The sequence below is a fragment of the Acinonyx jubatus genome, chromosome B4, assembly GCF_027475565.1.
Source record: "Acinonyx jubatus isolate Ajub_Pintada_27869175 chromosome B4, VMU_Ajub_asm_v1.0, whole genome shotgun sequence".
In the NCBI taxonomy this organism is placed as follows: domain Eukaryota; kingdom Metazoa; phylum Chordata; class Mammalia; order Carnivora; family Felidae; genus Acinonyx; species Acinonyx jubatus.
In genome coordinates this window covers 65,562,449-65,580,173 of record NC_069387.1, presented here as the reverse complement: position 1 = coordinate 65,580,173, position 17,725 = coordinate 65,562,449, and the positions used below count along the sequence as shown (strand labels likewise).

Below are 17,725 nucleotides of genomic sequence, written 5' to 3'. Positions count from 1 at the left end.
GTATTTTGAGAGCTACTAATTAATTTATTCTACTAAACACAAGTTTCTTGAGGGAAATTTCATAGAAAAAGGAACACTGTATCTTAGAAATCTGCCAATCCAGTTGACTCACTAAAGGCAAATTTAAAAAGATTGATTATAACTTGATATTTTAGAAGTTAGCTGAGAAAATGTTTCAAAATTTAAGAATATATCTATCATTTAGAATTTATCTGAGGAAATAGAAATAAGTTATGTTTAAGTCTTTAGCACTTGGAAATACTCCATATATGATTGGGTTAGATTAAGCAAAAACTGAAAATGGTTTGAAAAATCCTCATTGTCTTTAATTCAAAAGGCACACTTAATAAATAAGAAGAATATTGGTAGGCCTGGCCCTCTGGAAGCTATAGGAAAACGCCCAGAAGGGCGTTCTGGAAGCTATAGGAAAATGAATTACTTTTGTGGCACTGTATCATTTGTTGAGTTTTTTGTTCTTTATCTTTGACATCTAATCTTTTTTTTTTTTAAGTTTATTTATTTATGTTGAGAGAGAGAGAGAGAGAGAGAGAGAGAGAATGTACCAGCAGGGGAGGGGCAGAGAGAGACTGGAAGAGGGAGAACCCAAGCAGAGCCTGAAGTGGGGCTTGACCTCATACATTGTGAGATCATGACTTGAGCCCAGTCAAGTGTCCAACACTTAGCCGATTGAGCTAACTAGGCACCCCAACATCTAATATTTTTTGAATGATATTCTAGTCATCCCTAACTCAGGAGTCCCTAAGAATTCTGGAATTCTTAGGTTTATAATAGGTTTACAGATTAAGAATTTTAAGCCATTGGGGCTCCTCAGTGGCAGAGTCGGTTAAGCGTCTGACTCCACTCAGGTCATGATTTCACGGTTTGTGAGTTCCAGCCCCGTGTCAGGCTCTGTGCTGACAGCTCAGAGGGAGCCTGGAGCCTGCTTCAGATTCTGTGTCTCCCTCTGTCTTTGCCCTTCCCCTGCTCATGCTCTGCTTCTCTCTCTCTCTCTCTCTCTCTCTCTCTCTCTATCAAAAATAAACATTAAAAAAAAAAAAGAATTTTAAGCCATTTCATCTTGTTTTAGTTATTCATTTATTCACTTATTCATCAAATGTGTTTATAAGTACCAGCTATGTGTGCATGAGTTTGCATGCCAGGTACTGTTCACATGGTGACCAAAGGGCAAAGAGCTTGTTTTTGCCCACAGCCAGTTTCCTAGGAATTCAAGGAACTGTAAGCTGAACTCTCATCCAGGATTGTGACTTTTCCCTTTGTTTTGTCCCTGTTAAGGTCTTCAGGTCAAGTTACTCTTGGAGATGCCTGTTCTGCAAGTACCAGCCGGACAGTAGCTATTCCTTCTGGAGAAAACCAGATAAATCAAATTGCTCTAAACCCAACTGGCACTTTCCTCTATGCAGCTTCTGGAAATGCTGTCAGAATGTGGGATCTTAAAAGGTAGAATTTTTAAGAGAATGTATTTCTTATATACAGCAAGTACAATTTTCAGGCATTAATAACATATTAGTGCATGTAAAATCTAACTTTTATAACCCCAGAAGTTAATGTAAAATAATAGGCTTTTCTGTTTGGCCCAACACCCCTAAATGGCTCTTCTCTTCTCATTAGCAAATCCAAAAATTTCCTTTCTTTTATTCGCCATCAATAGAAAGAAAGTATACGAAGGAAAATAGCCTCTCTTAATATTTGTCTACAATTTGTGTTGTTTACTGGGAAGAGATCAAGATTCTCATTCTGTTTCACCAGGACGTTTGAAAGAGTTTTTTGTTGTTGTTGTTGTGGTTGTTGTTTTGGGGGGAGGGGCAGCATCACTTAAACATTTTATATCTCAAAATTTTTAGTTTATAAGCTTAAGTTAATTACTGGGGGCATAAATCTTTATAGGGGTTTTATGAATATAAAATGTATATAAGAGATTAAATATTAATATAAAATGGGTAAAAAATGATAAATTGAAATATAAGGTGTTATATCTCTGATTTGATTTTTATTTGCCATGAAATGTGAGCTTTTATCCCTCACTCGAGTGTTTATTTTAGCTTCTTTTCTAGTTCTTAAAATTTTGGCAGCAAGGGAATATTCATTTATTAGTTAAGTATTTTTTCAACTTCAATTCTGGCAGGCACTGCACCAAGACTATGGTGGGTGCTGGGAATAAAGACTGAGCAAGACAAATGTGGTGTCTACCTTCTTAGAACTCATTTTGTAACGGAGGATAATGGCCATTAAACAGGCAATTATAGGATACTGAGTGAAGTTTGTAATTCAGGTAATACAGGGTGCCTCCCATCTAGAGGGATTTGTCAGTGGTAAATAAAAAGGATATTTTAGAAACTGAAAATAACTAGTTATAACTTTTAATATGTTAACACATGACTGAGAGAATAATAAACATAATTTATAGATAAATAGATGAGAGAGAAAGAAGAAATACAGTCATGAGTCTGCTTTAGAAACAAAATGTAGAAAATTGAACACAGTGCTTGTTTGAGAAAATGAGAAAAGAGGTGAGTACTTGGTTTATTCTTGAAGATGTTAAAACTTGCCTCATAGTCAAAACACCATGGAGGAAGATGCCCAAAGTCATGACATGAGGCAAAAAAGGTAACAGCTTTTAAAAATCTTTACACTTTCTGTTTTTGCTGAAAAGTTAAGTCCTTTGAAAGCTGCTGATTTCAGCAATGTGATTAAATGTAGATTTATCATAAAAAAGTAAGAAAATAATTTTCTAGAAACGAAACTCTACAAGTTAAATATGTCTTTGTAGTCCAGTAGCTTGATTGAGGTAGGACTATGAAACAAAGGTTCATTGTCACCCCCTGACAATTAACATCACACATTTTTCTACAGTCACCTATATGTCCTGGTCATTTTCAGTCCTTATAATAACTGATGAAATGGACCACTTACTTTCTGACGTGCATATATACATATGTGTGCATAAGTATATATATGTGTGTGTGCATACATGTATATATGATTGGTGTACCTATTTGTGTATGTGTATATGCGAGAATATATGTGTTTTATATAAAGTAATCTTTTTCCATATTTTTATTGATTGTGTAGTCATGTAAGTGATATAGTTGTTTTAATCAAATTCCAAATTGAACCTAATAACATTGGTCATATATTTTAACATGTTCAGATATTTAACAGATTAAGGTTTATCTGGACTTAGGTTGCATTTAAAATTAGTCTTTAGCAAGTTTTGCTGCCATTTCATTTACTGTCTGAATGACATCAGTAACTTTGGAATAACTTATTTATGATTCCTCACACTTCAGTCGTAGAATAGGTTAGGTTGGCCATATTTTGACCCTTAATTTGAAAAGAGTTGCATGGAGGTGGAGCTAAGTTTAAAAAAAAAAAAGCATTAGTGAACAGTTTCATCAAAGAATGTAGATTATTTACGTTGGGGCTTAACCTCAACCCATTAAGAAATATTTTCAAACAAAATTATTTTTCTTTCTTTTTAAAGGTTTCAGTCTACAGGAAAGTTAACAGGACACCTAGGCCCTGTTATGTGCCTTACAGTAGATCAGATTTCTAATGGACAAGATCTAATCATCACTGGCTCCAAGGATCATTACATCAAAGTGTGTATGATAGAGTTGTTGAATTATATTCTCCTATTAAATGATAGATATGAAGTATCAGATGCACCTAAGACCCTTTGCTCTTAATCAGTTTTCTTTTTTAACAATCCTATCCTTTGCTTTTTCTTCTTGATCTTTGTCCTCATTCAATAGTTCCTGATTTTATTGTCTTATAATTCAATCCCATGTTCTCATTTTTCATAGAAGATTGTTTTGGAGGGATTTTAATGATGTTTGGCTCAGTCATCCAGCTAATGCTTAAGTCTCATTGTCACCATCTTTTACACTGAGTTTAGTATGGTCTTCAGATTTTATGAAATTAGGGAAGATGCACAATTTGATTCTGGAAATGTTAAATTTGAGATACTAAGTAAGAGAAGTCATCCTCCTATAGGCAAGTAGGCCATTTCAAAGGCAATTCTAGAACTCCAGATAAGTTATGACTAGACATGCAGGTTTGGGAGCCATTTGAAAGAAGCAGATGTTCAGGAGTTAGAGTAGTTGATGTGACCAAAGAGACAGAGGTTGACAGGACTCAGCCTTGTGAATTCCTGTAGGAACCAATAGGAATAAAAAGAGAATGCAGTAACAAAGGAGATAGGAAAAGTATAACTACTCTTTTTGGAACCTAAGATTAAGAGATGAGAAGTGGGTTAGTGACACGAAAATAGAGTGGTTAAAATGAGAGTATTGTGTATTTGGTAGACTTGAGTATTTCTGTCTGTTTAGGAAGCAGGCCCTTTGGAGAGGGAAAGTGATGGGGGAAGTGGTGGTAAGTGATGGAGGTGGTAGGAGTTAGAACCATATCAAAGATGTGAACCCTGGGAAGCAGGAAGCACACGTTAGCATCTAAAAAGAAGAGAAGGGTAAGAGAATGTTTGAAAATAAAAGGAAACTTTTGAAATGGAGGGAAGAGTCCAGAAAGTTTATTTTTGATCATGCGACCCTTTTCAGGAAATCATGAGGTCAATAGCTAAGAGAGATGATGACAACTGAGTGGAGTAGAAGGTTTAGAATAGCAACTTTGAGGGGAATTTGAGATGGCCACCAGGATTGCAGAGCTACATTATAGTGCCTAAATAACAGTCATATCATTTTTCTGACTTTCACCTGGATTGATATGTAGTATTTTTGTTATTGAACATATAGTTTGTTCACCATACATGAAAAAATTGGTTGCCTTTCTAAAAAGCCTATAGACATATAAGCTTGTGACATATAAGCAAAAGTAGCATGAATATAGGGCCTGGGTTCTTCCTGAATCATTTATACAAGGTTAATTTAGTTAATTAGTAAAATATTGTAACAAGTCATATCTGGTTAATATACATGTGTATGTGTTTCTATGTATGAACACATATAGGTGCTTATTTATAAGTTAAATAGGATGCCCCCCTTTTCTCTCCTTTTTTAGATGTTTGACGTAACTGAAGGGGCTCTGGGAACTGTGAGTCCCACCCACAATTTTGAGCCCCCTCATTATGATGGCATTGAAGCGCTAACCATACAAGGGGATAACCTATTTAGTGGATCCAGAGATAATGGAATCAAGAAATGGGACTTAGCTCAAAAAGACCTTCTACAGGTAATGTAAAACCTTTCATGGGATGAAGTGGGTACTTCAAAGCCACCAGTAGTCTATATAAGACCTTGAAGAGCCTCTCAAAGAGTGTTTCATCTTCAGCTACCAGGGTTACAAATTATGAGAAGGGCAACGTTCAATATTGAATAATACCTTCTAGATAAGAGTAGTTGAAAACAAAACGAACAAGTAGCATGAATGTCAATAGAACAAACTTGGCAACAGATGAACATATTGCTTTCAAAAGCGTTCTTTAAAAATTTTTTTTTGATGTTTATTTATTTTTGAGAGAGAGAGACAGAGCATGAGTTGGGGAGGGGCAAAGAGAGAGGGAGACACACAATCTGAAGCAGGCTCTACTCTAAGCTATCAGCACAGAGACCGACATGGGGCTTGAACTCATGAGCTGTGAGATCATGACCTGAGCTGAAGTCGGACGCTTAAACTACTGAGCCACCCAGGAGCTCCTCAAAAGCTTTTATAGATATACATTCATGGTTGTGACTTTTATATTATTCATATAAATATATTTATACCTAAATGTCATATAATTAGAGTGTAAGTATTGTTTACTCATTATGAAATATATGTGAGCTCTACTTTAGTTTTCTACAAAAAGCCTTAGGCTTCCATGTTCTCTACTAAAGGTTAAAGGCAGTGATTTTATGAAGCGGTCCTTATTATCTACATACCAGGTTGTAGTTTTCAAACTTGTTGAATTAAATACATTTTGGAGAAAGGTGAGATACTTAACTCCCATGAAGAGAATGTGATGCGAAAAATTCTGTGTACTTTCTGGGTCTTTGAGATTCTTCAAGACTTAATATTATAAGTTTTAATATTGATAACACTGATAATAATTGAGGCAAATTGGAAAGCAAATTGCAAATTTATTTCTTTAAATCATTAAGAATGATTGCATAGAAAATGATTTGTGGGGTACCTGGGTGGCTCAGTCAGTTAAGCGTCCGACTCTGGCTCAGGTCATGATCTCATGGTTCGTGGGTTCAAGCCCCACGTCGGGCTCTGTGCTGACAGCTCAGAGCCTGGAGCCTGCTTCAGATTCTGTGTCTCCCTCTTTTTCTGCCCCTCCCCGACTTGTGTTTTCTCTCTCTGTCAAAAATAAATAAAGATTAAAAAAAAAAAAAGAAGGAAAATTTCTTTATGGCTTCCAGGCCATTGAGTGGTCTAAATATTGTTTTGTCAACAAATGTTCGAAACTTACTTTGGTGTGAAACTGTCATTTTGGAAGGCTCCTCTTCAGCGGCTTATTTCTCTTTCTTTCTCCAGCAAGTTCCAAATGCACATAAGGATTGGGTCTGTGCCCTAGGAGTGGTGCCAGGGCACCCGGTTTTGCTCAGTGGCTGCAGAGGGGGCATTTTGAAGCTTTGGAACATGGATACTTTTGTGCCAGTCGGAGAAATGAAGGGTCATGATAGTCCTATCAATGCCATATGTGTTAATTCCACCCACATTTTTACTGCAGCCGAGTAAGTTTTTCCTATGTGATTTTTTCTATATTGGCTGTTTGTGTTCAGATTTAATAAATATTGTAAGTTGTAAATAACTGGAAACATAGAACACATGAAACCCTTTTATTACAGTCATTGTAATGTCTATTTAAGATCTCTTATTCATATTTTCTGATTTGCACCTTGGTCACTGCATTTAATCCCAAGATTACATGAGAATAGTGTTACTTCTGTATTAGCACTCAGCTTAACTAGCAAGTCTGATGCTAGATGTTCCCCTGGTGATTTTAATTAAAAAAATCATTTATAGGTGACTAATTCCAGAAAGTCAACAAACTTGCTATTCTTCTCATTTGGAACAAATCATTTAAAAAATCTCTGTTCCCCTTCTGCCTCTGTTTATAGTACAGTTGACTCTTGAACAATGTGGGCTTAGGGACCCTGACCCCTGCAGAGTTGAAAATCCAGATATAACTCTGACTTCCCCCAAATTAAATTAAGAATAGCTTACTGTTGACTGGAAACCTTACCGATAATATAGTCAGTTGACACATATTTTATATTTTATATGTATTAAATACTGTATTCTTACAATAAAGGAAGCTAGAGAAAAGAAAATGTTATTAAGAAAATCGTAAGGAAGAGAAAATACATTTATAGTACTGTGCTATGTTTATTAAAAAATCCACATGTAAGTGGACCCTCATAGTTCAAATCTGTGTTGTTCAAGGCTCAGCTGTATAAGTACATAGTAATACTATCTGGTTCCTCCCTCTTAGGAAGGCTGGATTCATTTGCTTATTTTTTCATTCATGATGAATCTCCAAAGTTGGGCACTGTTCCAGACTCTTGGGAAGACCTGTGAACAAAACAGATCCAAACCCCCAGTTTCATTCTAAGGGGAAAAAAAGACAAGAAATAAGTAAAATATATTATATGGTGACAGGTGCCTAGGAAGAAAAATAAAGCAGGGTACAGGGAAGAGAGTATTGTGGGGAGGGAGTTACACAATAGGGTGGTGGGTGAAGGCCTCACTGAGTAAGTGACATTTAAGAAGACGCTTGAAGGAAGTGGAGAGTTGTTGTGACCATAAAAATGACATAATATGTATATAAGTAATTTGGAAAGGAAAATATATATACCCTAATGTGAGGCATTGGTTTCATTCAAATAAAATATAATGTCTCATGAATATCTATCTTGAAAATCTCCTTTTGGTCATTTTTGCACATTTTAATTTAATCAGAACACCTTCTTGATTCATTTATCCTAAATGTATGATTACCTTGATATTATTTTGAAAGCTCTGCTCTATTTCTATGGCATCTCTTCTTATTTGTGCTATTTTCATCAAATCCCTCTTTTCATTTAGATTTACTTTCTCATATCTCCAAAGTACTTCAAAGTTGATTTATTTTGTGTTTTTCTAAGGTGCTTACCTTTGGTGCTTCATTGATGTTATTTCCAAGATATATTACTTTCTCAAGACTCACCACTTTTGTTTATTCTCTTGGAAACTTTCTGTGTCCTTGGTAATTTATGGAAAATAACTGAATACCTCCCAAAGTTGTGGGACACATAATATAAGACTATAAAAGTATTATATATCACTGAGGTCTGGTGGGTGAAGTATGATGTTACTGTAACACCTCTCTTCCACAATATAGTCTTATTTTTGAAGAACTGAACTTTTTCTCAGTATGTCCATGGTGCACCAGATGCAAATGTATTTACTATGTAACTTAAAAATCAGGAAAATAGCCAATAAAGTCAGAAAGGCTATTTTCAAATTAGTTCCACTTATTTGTTAATTAGCACACACTTGTATAGTGCTTAGTATTTACCAGGCATTGTTCTAAGTTCTTTCCAGGCATTAATTCATGTATTTTCATAAGAACTCTAGAAGGTAAATATTATTACAATCTCGATTTTACAGGTGGGAAAACTGAGGCATTTTATAACTTAGTCCTTATATAATAATTCCATCATATCTGATATTTCTAGATTTGTTGCTTTTTATTTATTTATGTATTTATTTATAAATCTGGATCTGTAGTATTGATTAATTTTTCTTATGATTATGGGGCTCATTTTATCTGTGTCTTTTTTGTCAAGTAATAGTTTACTGGATGTTGAACATTATATTGTTTTTTAAGATCTGGATTTTGTTGTATTCTTCTAAAGAGCATTGGACTTCGTCAGGAAGTTAAGTTTCTTGTGGTTCAGCTTCATCTTTTTGAGACCGATTTTTAATTCTTGGATTTCTACTGAATACCATAAGTGTTTGATGATATCTCCTTACTGATCAGAATGTGAACAGCTCATAGCGCTCTGTGGGCTCTGGGAATTGTTCAATTTATAGCTCACTAGTAGATGTTTGTTGTTGTTGTTGTTGTTGTTGTTTGTTTGTTTCTTTTTTTTTGGGTTTTTGCTTGGCCTTATAATCTTACTCTACTCATGGTGTAGCTTAGTATTCAGAGACATTAGTGACCCTTATATAGATTTATGGAGTTTTTTTTCCCCACAGCTCCATAGTTCTTTCTGCATAGCTCTCTCCTCTTCTCTCCTTGATCCTGAAAATTCCAACTACTCCACATCCCCCAGGTTTTTATTTCTATCTCTTCAACTTAGTGCTTCTGTAGTTTTCTGCTTGAGTTCTTCCTCCCTGGGAAGTGTTTCCAAAGCAACAGCCAGGGCTGTCATGAAGCTCACCCCTCTCCCTTTTCTCAGGGACAGCAGCCCTGTACTCCCCCATGGTCCAGTATCTGAAAATAGTTGTTCCATATATTTTGTCAGATTTTTACTTTGTTTGCAGCAGGAGAGCTAACCTGCTTCAAATTACTTGGTTATGACTAGTAGTGGAAATTTGATAATTTTAGACTTAGTATGTCCTAAACTGAAATCCCAACCTTCCCAGGAAACCTGCTCATCCTTTGGCATCTCTGTCTTCTCTGTTGATCAGGCTAGATAGAAACTTTCATTCCTTCCTTTCATACTCCATAGCCAGTCCTTGAGCAAATCCTGTTGGTATTCTACCTTTAAATTATATTTGGAATCTGACCACTTCTCACCATATCTGCTAACTCACTGATTTTAATTGCCATCAGCTTTTGGATTACTACAAGAACTGATTATTACTAGTAGCTCCTAAACAAGGTACCTTGTTCATATGTAGTCTACTCTCAACACAGAAGCCAGAATAATCCTTTTAAAACACAGATTAGATCATATTCCTTCTCTGCTCAAAACCTTGCATTGGTCCCCTATTTCACCTAGAGTAGAAGCCATACTTGATGTGACCTTGTGAGCATCTGTTATTTCTCTCACCTTTCCTTTTAGCACTTGCTCTTTCTAGACTTGCTCCTTGTTTTGTAGTCCCCAGTAACCTCTTTACTGGTCCTTGAACACATCACCTCATTTCAGCCATAGTACAGAATGCTCCCTTTGCCCAGAATGCTTTGCCTTCAGAGATCCTGACTCTCTTCCAATGTCCTTCTTTCTCACTAAGAGTAACCTTGCCATTGTATTTAAAATTGAAACCCTTCTATCACCTAGCACCCAATTCCCTTTACCATGCAGTCTTTTCTTTTTCTATAACATGGATTACTTTCTAATAAACTTCATAATTTAATTATTATGATTTACTCTCTATCTTCTCTTGTTAGAATGTGTAAGCTACAACAGAAGAGGGTTTTGTTATTTATCTGTTTGTTTGTTTTTAAGAATTGTCCCAAGCACCTAGAATATTGCCTGGAACATAGCAAGTTCTCAATAAGTATTTGTTGAATGGATGGCTGAATAAATGAATGGGTAGATGAGTAGGTGGATGAAGGAACATATCCCCTTGCTGTTACCAATATACATATGCTGTGTGGGTTGGTGAGAAGACTATTATTTTCCCCCAGTTTTATTGAGGTATAATTGAAATACAGCATTGTATAAGTTTAAGGTATACAGCATAGTAATTTGACTTACATATATTGTAAAATGATTATCACAATAAATTTAGTTAACATCTATCATCTTATATAGATTCAAAAAAAGAAAAAGAAAGTTTCTTTTTTGCTTGTAATAAGAACTCTTAGGGAGAACAAAGATTATTGATTAAAAACTAGAAAGCCTGGATCCGAGGCTCACCTCTGCCCTTTACTATGTTACATTGGACAGGTAACTAAACTCTCCTTATCCTTGAAATGGACTGCATAATCTCTGCAATGCCTTTTAACTATGAAATTCTATGGAAACTCTTTCTTTTAGCTTTGACTTTATTAGATAATTGGAGAAAAGTAACACTCCCTTAAAGCTATGAGAAATACAGTAAGAAATATGATTGTTTAATGACTATTCCCCAGTACCCACATGGTGGGTGAACAAAAACAAGTTTTCTCAGAAACACTTTGAATCTTCTATGTTCCATGATAGTGGAGTATTAGTCCACTTCTCAGTAGCCTCTTGCTTTTTCCATGGGCTTATGCTGATTTCATGTGAACATAATTCTGACTCTTGCCAGATTCACCAATTCCTGGAATCCCTGCTCCAATCTCCTCCCTTCCCAGAAGCCTTACTGTAACCTTACTCTGGGCTGTTGTGCCTGAAGATCTCTGACCAATGTTGTATCGCGTATTGTTTTTTGAAATAATGAGTGCAGATCCAGTGTAGTGATTAGGAGGTGGGCCCTGGAACCGAACTGCCTAGATCGAAATCTTGGTTCTGTCATGTACTTTGTAATTTTGAGCCAATTACTTAACCTCTCTGGACCTAAATTTGCTCATCAATATAAAGGGGATAATAGCATTATCTATCTCTATGGTAGTTAAAGAGAATTGAATGTATTTATATATAAAGGGCACATACTAACAATGCCTGCCATATAGTAAGCCCTTGATAATATGAATTATTTTTAATATTATTATGTGTATCTGTTTGATATACTTATGGGACAATGTATATTTTTACTTACATATATTAAAGTCCTCTTCAGAAAATGTTTTCACAGTAATTCTAAAAGCTATTTCTTTATCTTCCTGCCTCTTTTCACGTGTTCATTTTTAATTTGTTCCGTAGTGATCGAACTGTGAGAATTTGGAAGGCTCGCAATTTGCAAGATGGTCAGATCTCTGACATAGGAGATCTCGGGGAAGATATTGCCAGTAATTAAACATGAGTGAAGATAGTCATAAACTGAATACTGTGATAATACTCTGTATGTTCATTATGGAAAAGTTGCCTAATAGGCAAAAATTTATGAATCGGATTAACTGGAAAATATATCTGAATCCAACTGCTGAATATAAATGGTATTCTAATAAAATTGTGTACTAGCCTGTGTGCTTAATTTTAATATCTCCCAAACATATATATCCTATAATCGGTATACTGCTTGATTCACACGTTATTGTGGCTGGATTTTTGTGCCTAGCTATTAAAAAACACCTTAAAATTATTTGAATTGTAAGATGACTGCTTCTGTGACAGAAAACCCCCAGAATACAATGTAACCCATTGGTAATTCGTCATATAGTCTGTTCAGATGATTTATATATTTAAACATACTGGGAATGTTACTCAAATTGTGGTCCGTCTGTCTGGTATTTATATCAGTCTATAGAGGGTTCCCAAATTTCGAAGCTCTTTTAATATAATGGAAAAAAATAAGATAGGAGAATATGATTGATGATTTTGCATAAGGTGGAATTGACCGTCCTCTACTAACAGAAAATGTTAAACAGTTTGTGTTAAATGTTGATGTTTACTTGTATTGACCAAAGTTTTACAGCTGTGCTATATTCTGTGCTCAGGACTAAAATGCTGTTAAATTGTTTTATTAGTGCTGTGCATACATTCTGCGATGGAAGACAATTTTGATGTCCTAACAGAAATATATTTTGATCTATTTTCCTATGGAGTTGTTTCTATTATCACCTTTTAATTTCATTTTTATTTAATAGTATTTCCTTCCCCTTTTATCTAATTTTTTTATATGCTGCTAAATATATTTTAAATACACTGTGTTTGCAAACCTTGGTAGTTATGAGAGCTCTATCATTTGCGGTGGGAAAAGGTATGTAAATAAGTAGATTGTAAAGAATGTCTTACCTTGTAACTGTATGAATTTTTAAATGCTGTAGATTGGATTTTGCAAAAGGATGTATAATTTATCGGTCTGCTCAGAATATTAATTTGTAAATTCTGCAAGTTTAATTTTTATGTAGATGGTATAACATTTGAAAATATTGTCTTGTGATTTTTTTTTCCCTTTGACTATATTTGCTTGTAGATGAAAGCTTAGCTACGGCTTCAATAAACATGTTGCTCTGAATTGTTTTTATTCTCTTGTGCTTTTTCTAATTATGAAAATTGTTAGTATTTGTAAAACTTTGTTTTATCTGTGTGTGATATAAGGAAAGGCATTTTTTTTGTTATCCACTTCATATGCAATCCAGTTTTTGCTCATTAGACATGATATATTCTTGAATGTTTGAATCATAACCTACTCTTGATGAACCAAAGGAACTCACTATTGAAAGAATTAAATCAGGAATGCCTGGGTGGCTCAGTGGCTTGAGTGTTCTACTTCGGCTCAGGTCATGATCTCACCGTTTATGGGTTTAAGCCCAGTATTCCGCTCTCCGCTGTCAGCACAAAGCCTGCTTCAGACCTTCTGTTCCCCAGTATCTCTGTCCCTCCACCACTCTCTCTCTCAAAACAAATAAACTTAAAAAAAAAAGTAAATAGTTGAATCAAACTATGTAATTTAGGCATGTGAACATAGATGGTAAAACAAAAATTATTCCCACAAATATTAGGACAATAGTGACTTTGGTTATCTGGAGAAGAAATAGAGAGGGTGGTCACTGGCAGGTATTGTAGGAGGTGAGTTGGGAATGTAGAGGGGGGTGTGGAGGTGTTTTTGGGGTCCTAGAAATGTTCTACTTCTCAATCTGGGTCCTAAGTTACACTGTACATGTATTTCTCTTATTTTATGTATGTGTGCTATACTTCACAATGAAGTATATATTTCTTTTGTTTTAAAGAAGGGATTTTCCTGTAAAGAGGAAGTCAGCTACTTTGTAATTTTGCCTCCTTTCCTGGAGGAAAATACTATAAGTCCTGAGAGACATTTTTAGGACTATTTTGAATTTCAATACCCTTAGAGTGTGTTTTTTTTTTCCCATAGGACTATTGCTCAACCATTCATTTGACAATTTATTCAATAAATGTTTATTGAGAATGCCCTGGGCCAGGTACTAGGGACAAAAAAATAGCAAGACTGAGTTGATGCTTGCCCTCTGAGTGGAGAGAGAGAATAAATGTAGCACTTACAGAACAGCTTAGTAAGTGCTCTGACTGGAAAGATCTGGGTGTCTTCACGCCTATTAGAGGCCTGACTGCAAGGCCAATTAGAGGTCTGTCATAAGGTCCGAGCACCGTGTGTGTTTGTGCAGAACACGAAGTCCGGTGTCTGTTTTACCTTTTAAAATGCTTAAGGCTCAAAAGTAAAACATAAAATAAATAAATAAATAAAACGCTGAAGGCTCAGCTAGAGTTGATCTGATTTAAATAGTTCAAATGAATATGTAAAAGAGGCAGTCCTCTTAAAAGACTTTCATTTTGAATTATGTTGGGGGAAGTCATCTAGAGGGCATGACCTCTGATTGACCCAAGAGCTAGATCCGGGCAATCAGAGACTCCGCAGCCGCCTCCCCAGTCCTTGCAATGTTATGTTCTGCCCAAGTTACCACAGCCGGAGCTGTTTCTGTGTTTCAAGGACATAGCCTTGAGAGAGTTACGTGTTGTTGAGACTCTCTGCGTGATATTGGAGACTGAACCCAGGTAAGTCTTCTACGTAAACTTAAGATTCGGGCAGGCAGGTGTGGCAATCTACTCGTCTTGCGGCCGCCAGAGACAAGCCTCGTAAGTAAATCCCCTTGTTTCTTAAACCTGCTACCTACCAGTTTGGAGGGGCCGCTGCGTTCTTCTGTCTCTCCTTGTACTGGGGCTAGTTTCCCAACCAGGAAAAAAAATACCGTTAATCTCTAAAGATTTCATCCAGAAAGGTTAGCAATAACTCTTTTTTAAAATATTTATGTATTTTTTAAAGAGAGAGAGCACGAGCGGGGAAGGGGCAGAGAGAGAGGAGACATACGACCTAAAGCAGGCCCCAGGCTGTGAGCCGGATGTGGGGCTTGAAGCCAGGAACTGTGAGATCATGACCTGAGCGGAAGTCTGCCGCTTAACTGACTGAGCCACCCAGACACCCGTTATCGCTAATTTTTAATACAGTTAAAATAGCGCTTCTAAAATTTAAAAGTGGATTACTCTTATGTATGAAATATACGCCATGTCCCTCAAGAATAGTGTCTTTTTTTAGAAGCTAACGTTTATTTCTTCTTTCAAATCCAAATCTTTTTTAGCTAAAGAATAATGACACTGTTTTGCGTATTACTTATCTCCACATTTATTTATTTCCCAGCTGATATGGAATCTTTTATAAAAGTTTAAATTAAAATTATCAACATGTAACAATTTTTCTGTACTGCCGTTTGTAATTTTTCCTAAGCATTGACTGCGCCTTACTTCAAAATCAGTTCACATTCTCTTTTTAACCTGAGAATTGGTTGTGTTATTGCTGTGTTGGGGATTTGATTTGCCAGTTACTGTGCAGATACTGATGGTTGGGAATTTGTATTTGCAAATCATGGATATAAAATGTAAAGATTGCTCTGTATGAGCATCATGGTACAAAATATGAGTTATCTATCCTATTTTATAACCATAATGAGATGCTCGGCCAATTTTAAAATGTCAAACTGCCATTAATCTCCCTCTTTTTAAATGAGGTTAATAACTGTAATAACCAACGTTTATTGAACATTTACTTTCCCCTTTGGATGATCCTGAAATGGGGGTAATCTAAGATGTCAGTGAGAGTCAGAAGCATCTGATTTCAGAGATATTTAATTGTGAAAATGTGTGCATCCTGGAATTTGTGAAGGACAGTACTGTGAGAGAATTTGCCAGACAGACAAAAATAGTGACAAATGTACAGTACATTATATATGGGAGATAATATGACTCCTTTTAATATGTTTTTGTGTATGTCGGACCTGAGAAAAGCGAAGAACACATTTGTCAGACTTTCTTTGAGCTTGGGTTGCACATTTAACGTGGCTCTCCCACCAAGCATGAACCAGGCCCAAGGTGGAGTAAGAAGGAATCAGGCCTATAGTCGTAGAAACCCTCGTTTTCCCAGTGGCAGCAGTGACAGGGCCCCAGCATCTGGCACTAGCTGTGGGTGTTGGGAGGTAGGACACAGGGCACTGCTCCAGCAGAGGTGGTTCCTGGAATCTGCAGTTGGGGCAGTGGATCCCTTGTTCAGTTCCTTGTCTTCTTGATTGTAGCAGAGGTAGAAAGTGAGTGGGCTAGTTCTTGGTGGGGGGTAATCGGGCACCTACTCACAATTTTGTAAGCACCCACCTCCCTCTTTCTGCTTTCTGCTTAAACTAGCTACAACAGTTTCTGTATTTGCTACTGAATTCTAAAAGATACACTCTTTTTCTTTGTGATCTGTGTTTCAAGGTATTTCTTCCATTTATTTTTTTCTGGACACTAATCATTAACCTACATAATTGTTTTTGTTTTCATTTTTATTTTTATTTTATGTAATAGTTTTTGGTTGCCTAGAGGTTTTAGGTGTTAATGGAATCTCCTTAAGGGCTATTGTTATTGTTTGTGAAACTCATGGTCTTCTCTAGTCTGGTAATTCTATTTTGCTAGGAGCCCCCATGAATTATTCCGCATTGTCTTCCTTCCTCCAGTTGTTTGGTCCCCCTTAGGTGTGGTGTGCTGTTCCTTTGTTTTGCCCACTCAGGGTTCTGTCGACCCTGGGTGGTCGGGACAGGCTAGTGGTGAGGACAGCACTTTGCTCTGGTAAACCTGCAATTGACAGCAAATCATCTGTCCTCTCTCGGTGCCCTGGGAAACCCCTGCTCTACCGGTCTCTCGGTGTTAGCCTTCCTTCCCTGCTGTCTGTAGCTCCCCAACGTTTGCCTGGCCTGGAAGATTTAGCATGCCTCCCAAGGCTACAGGCATTCAGAGGTGTCGCTCTTCCTCGGGGGAATCCACAGTTTTGCTAATGTCTTCAACAACCCAATCAGACAGACCGGCTCTTCAGGCTTTCAGAGCTGTCTGGTGTTTTACTGGAGAACCTAAGTGGGGAGTAGCAGAGAGACAGTTTCATGCATCCTCATCTATTTTAACCATTTAACACCATCACTGAAAAATATCCAACAAATAAAAATAGGCTGATGGGAAGCCTGATTTCAGTAAGGACTGGGTTCACTTGCGTGAATCAGGAACCTGACTAATGTTTATTATCCTCAGATTAGACTATTAGACTGTTCTTGTATGTAGTAGTCTCTGCTGAAGGCAGGCAAGTAGGAGTGCCTTCACCAGCCTCGGGGAAGAGAGTAAGTGGCTGAGGATATTATAATTTTCAGCTACTTTGGCCTTTAGCTGAAGGATCCTGAAATACCTACCTTCTTATTTGATGAGTGCCTCATCCCACTGTGTTCCCACCTTCTTTTCCTTAGGCCTTCTGCTCTGACTTCCTCCAGTGCCTTTGCTGCGTGTGTGTGTGTGTGTGTGTGTGTGCGTGCGTGTGTGTGTGAGAGAGAGAGAGAGAGAGAGAGAGAGAGAGAGAAGCTGTCAGTTGTTGATAGGAATCCCCACGGAGAAAAAATGCTCCATGCGAATTACCCTGATACGTGGTGTGCGTGAGATGGAAGTTCTTAACCTTTTGAAACTACTCAGTACCAGCTGAGGAAATCAGGAGGACTCTGGGTAGTATCTGTGGCACAGACTTCTAATTTCTCCCACTACCACTCTCCTGCTTACTTTTAGTAATAAAAACCTGACGATTTCAGCTTAGCACGTGACTGCCCAGCCAGAGGTTGCATTTCCCACCTGATCTTGTGGTTATCCATGGCCATATGCTATGTTTCTGGCATGTGATTTAAGGGGAAGTGATGTACTGGTCTTACTTTTTTAAA

The 17,725-nt window shown here is 36.8% G+C and overlaps 1 protein-coding gene across 13 annotated transcripts in view; it reads left to right on the top strand.

Moving 5' to 3' along the window:
• Window positions 1-12,993, top strand: part of KIF21A (kinesin family member 21A) — a 148,760-nt gene extending 135,767 nt beyond the window's left edge. For all 13 annotated transcript variants that reach the window (XM_027035894.2, XM_053226121.1, XM_027035892.2 and 10 more), the window contains 5 exons: window positions 1,294-1,458; window positions 3,503-3,620; window positions 5,035-5,205; window positions 6,493-6,692; window positions 11,739-12,993. In XM_027035894.2, coding sequence (XP_026891695.1) covers window positions 1,294-1,458; window positions 3,503-3,620; window positions 5,035-5,205; window positions 6,493-6,692; window positions 11,739-11,832 — 748 coding nt within the window. In that variant the 3' untranslated portion in view covers window positions 11,833-12,993. The remainder of the gene's footprint in view (window positions 1-1,293; window positions 1,459-3,502; window positions 3,621-5,034; window positions 5,206-6,492; window positions 6,693-11,738) is intronic.
• The last annotated feature ends 4,732 nt before the right edge of the window (window positions 12,994-17,725 follow it).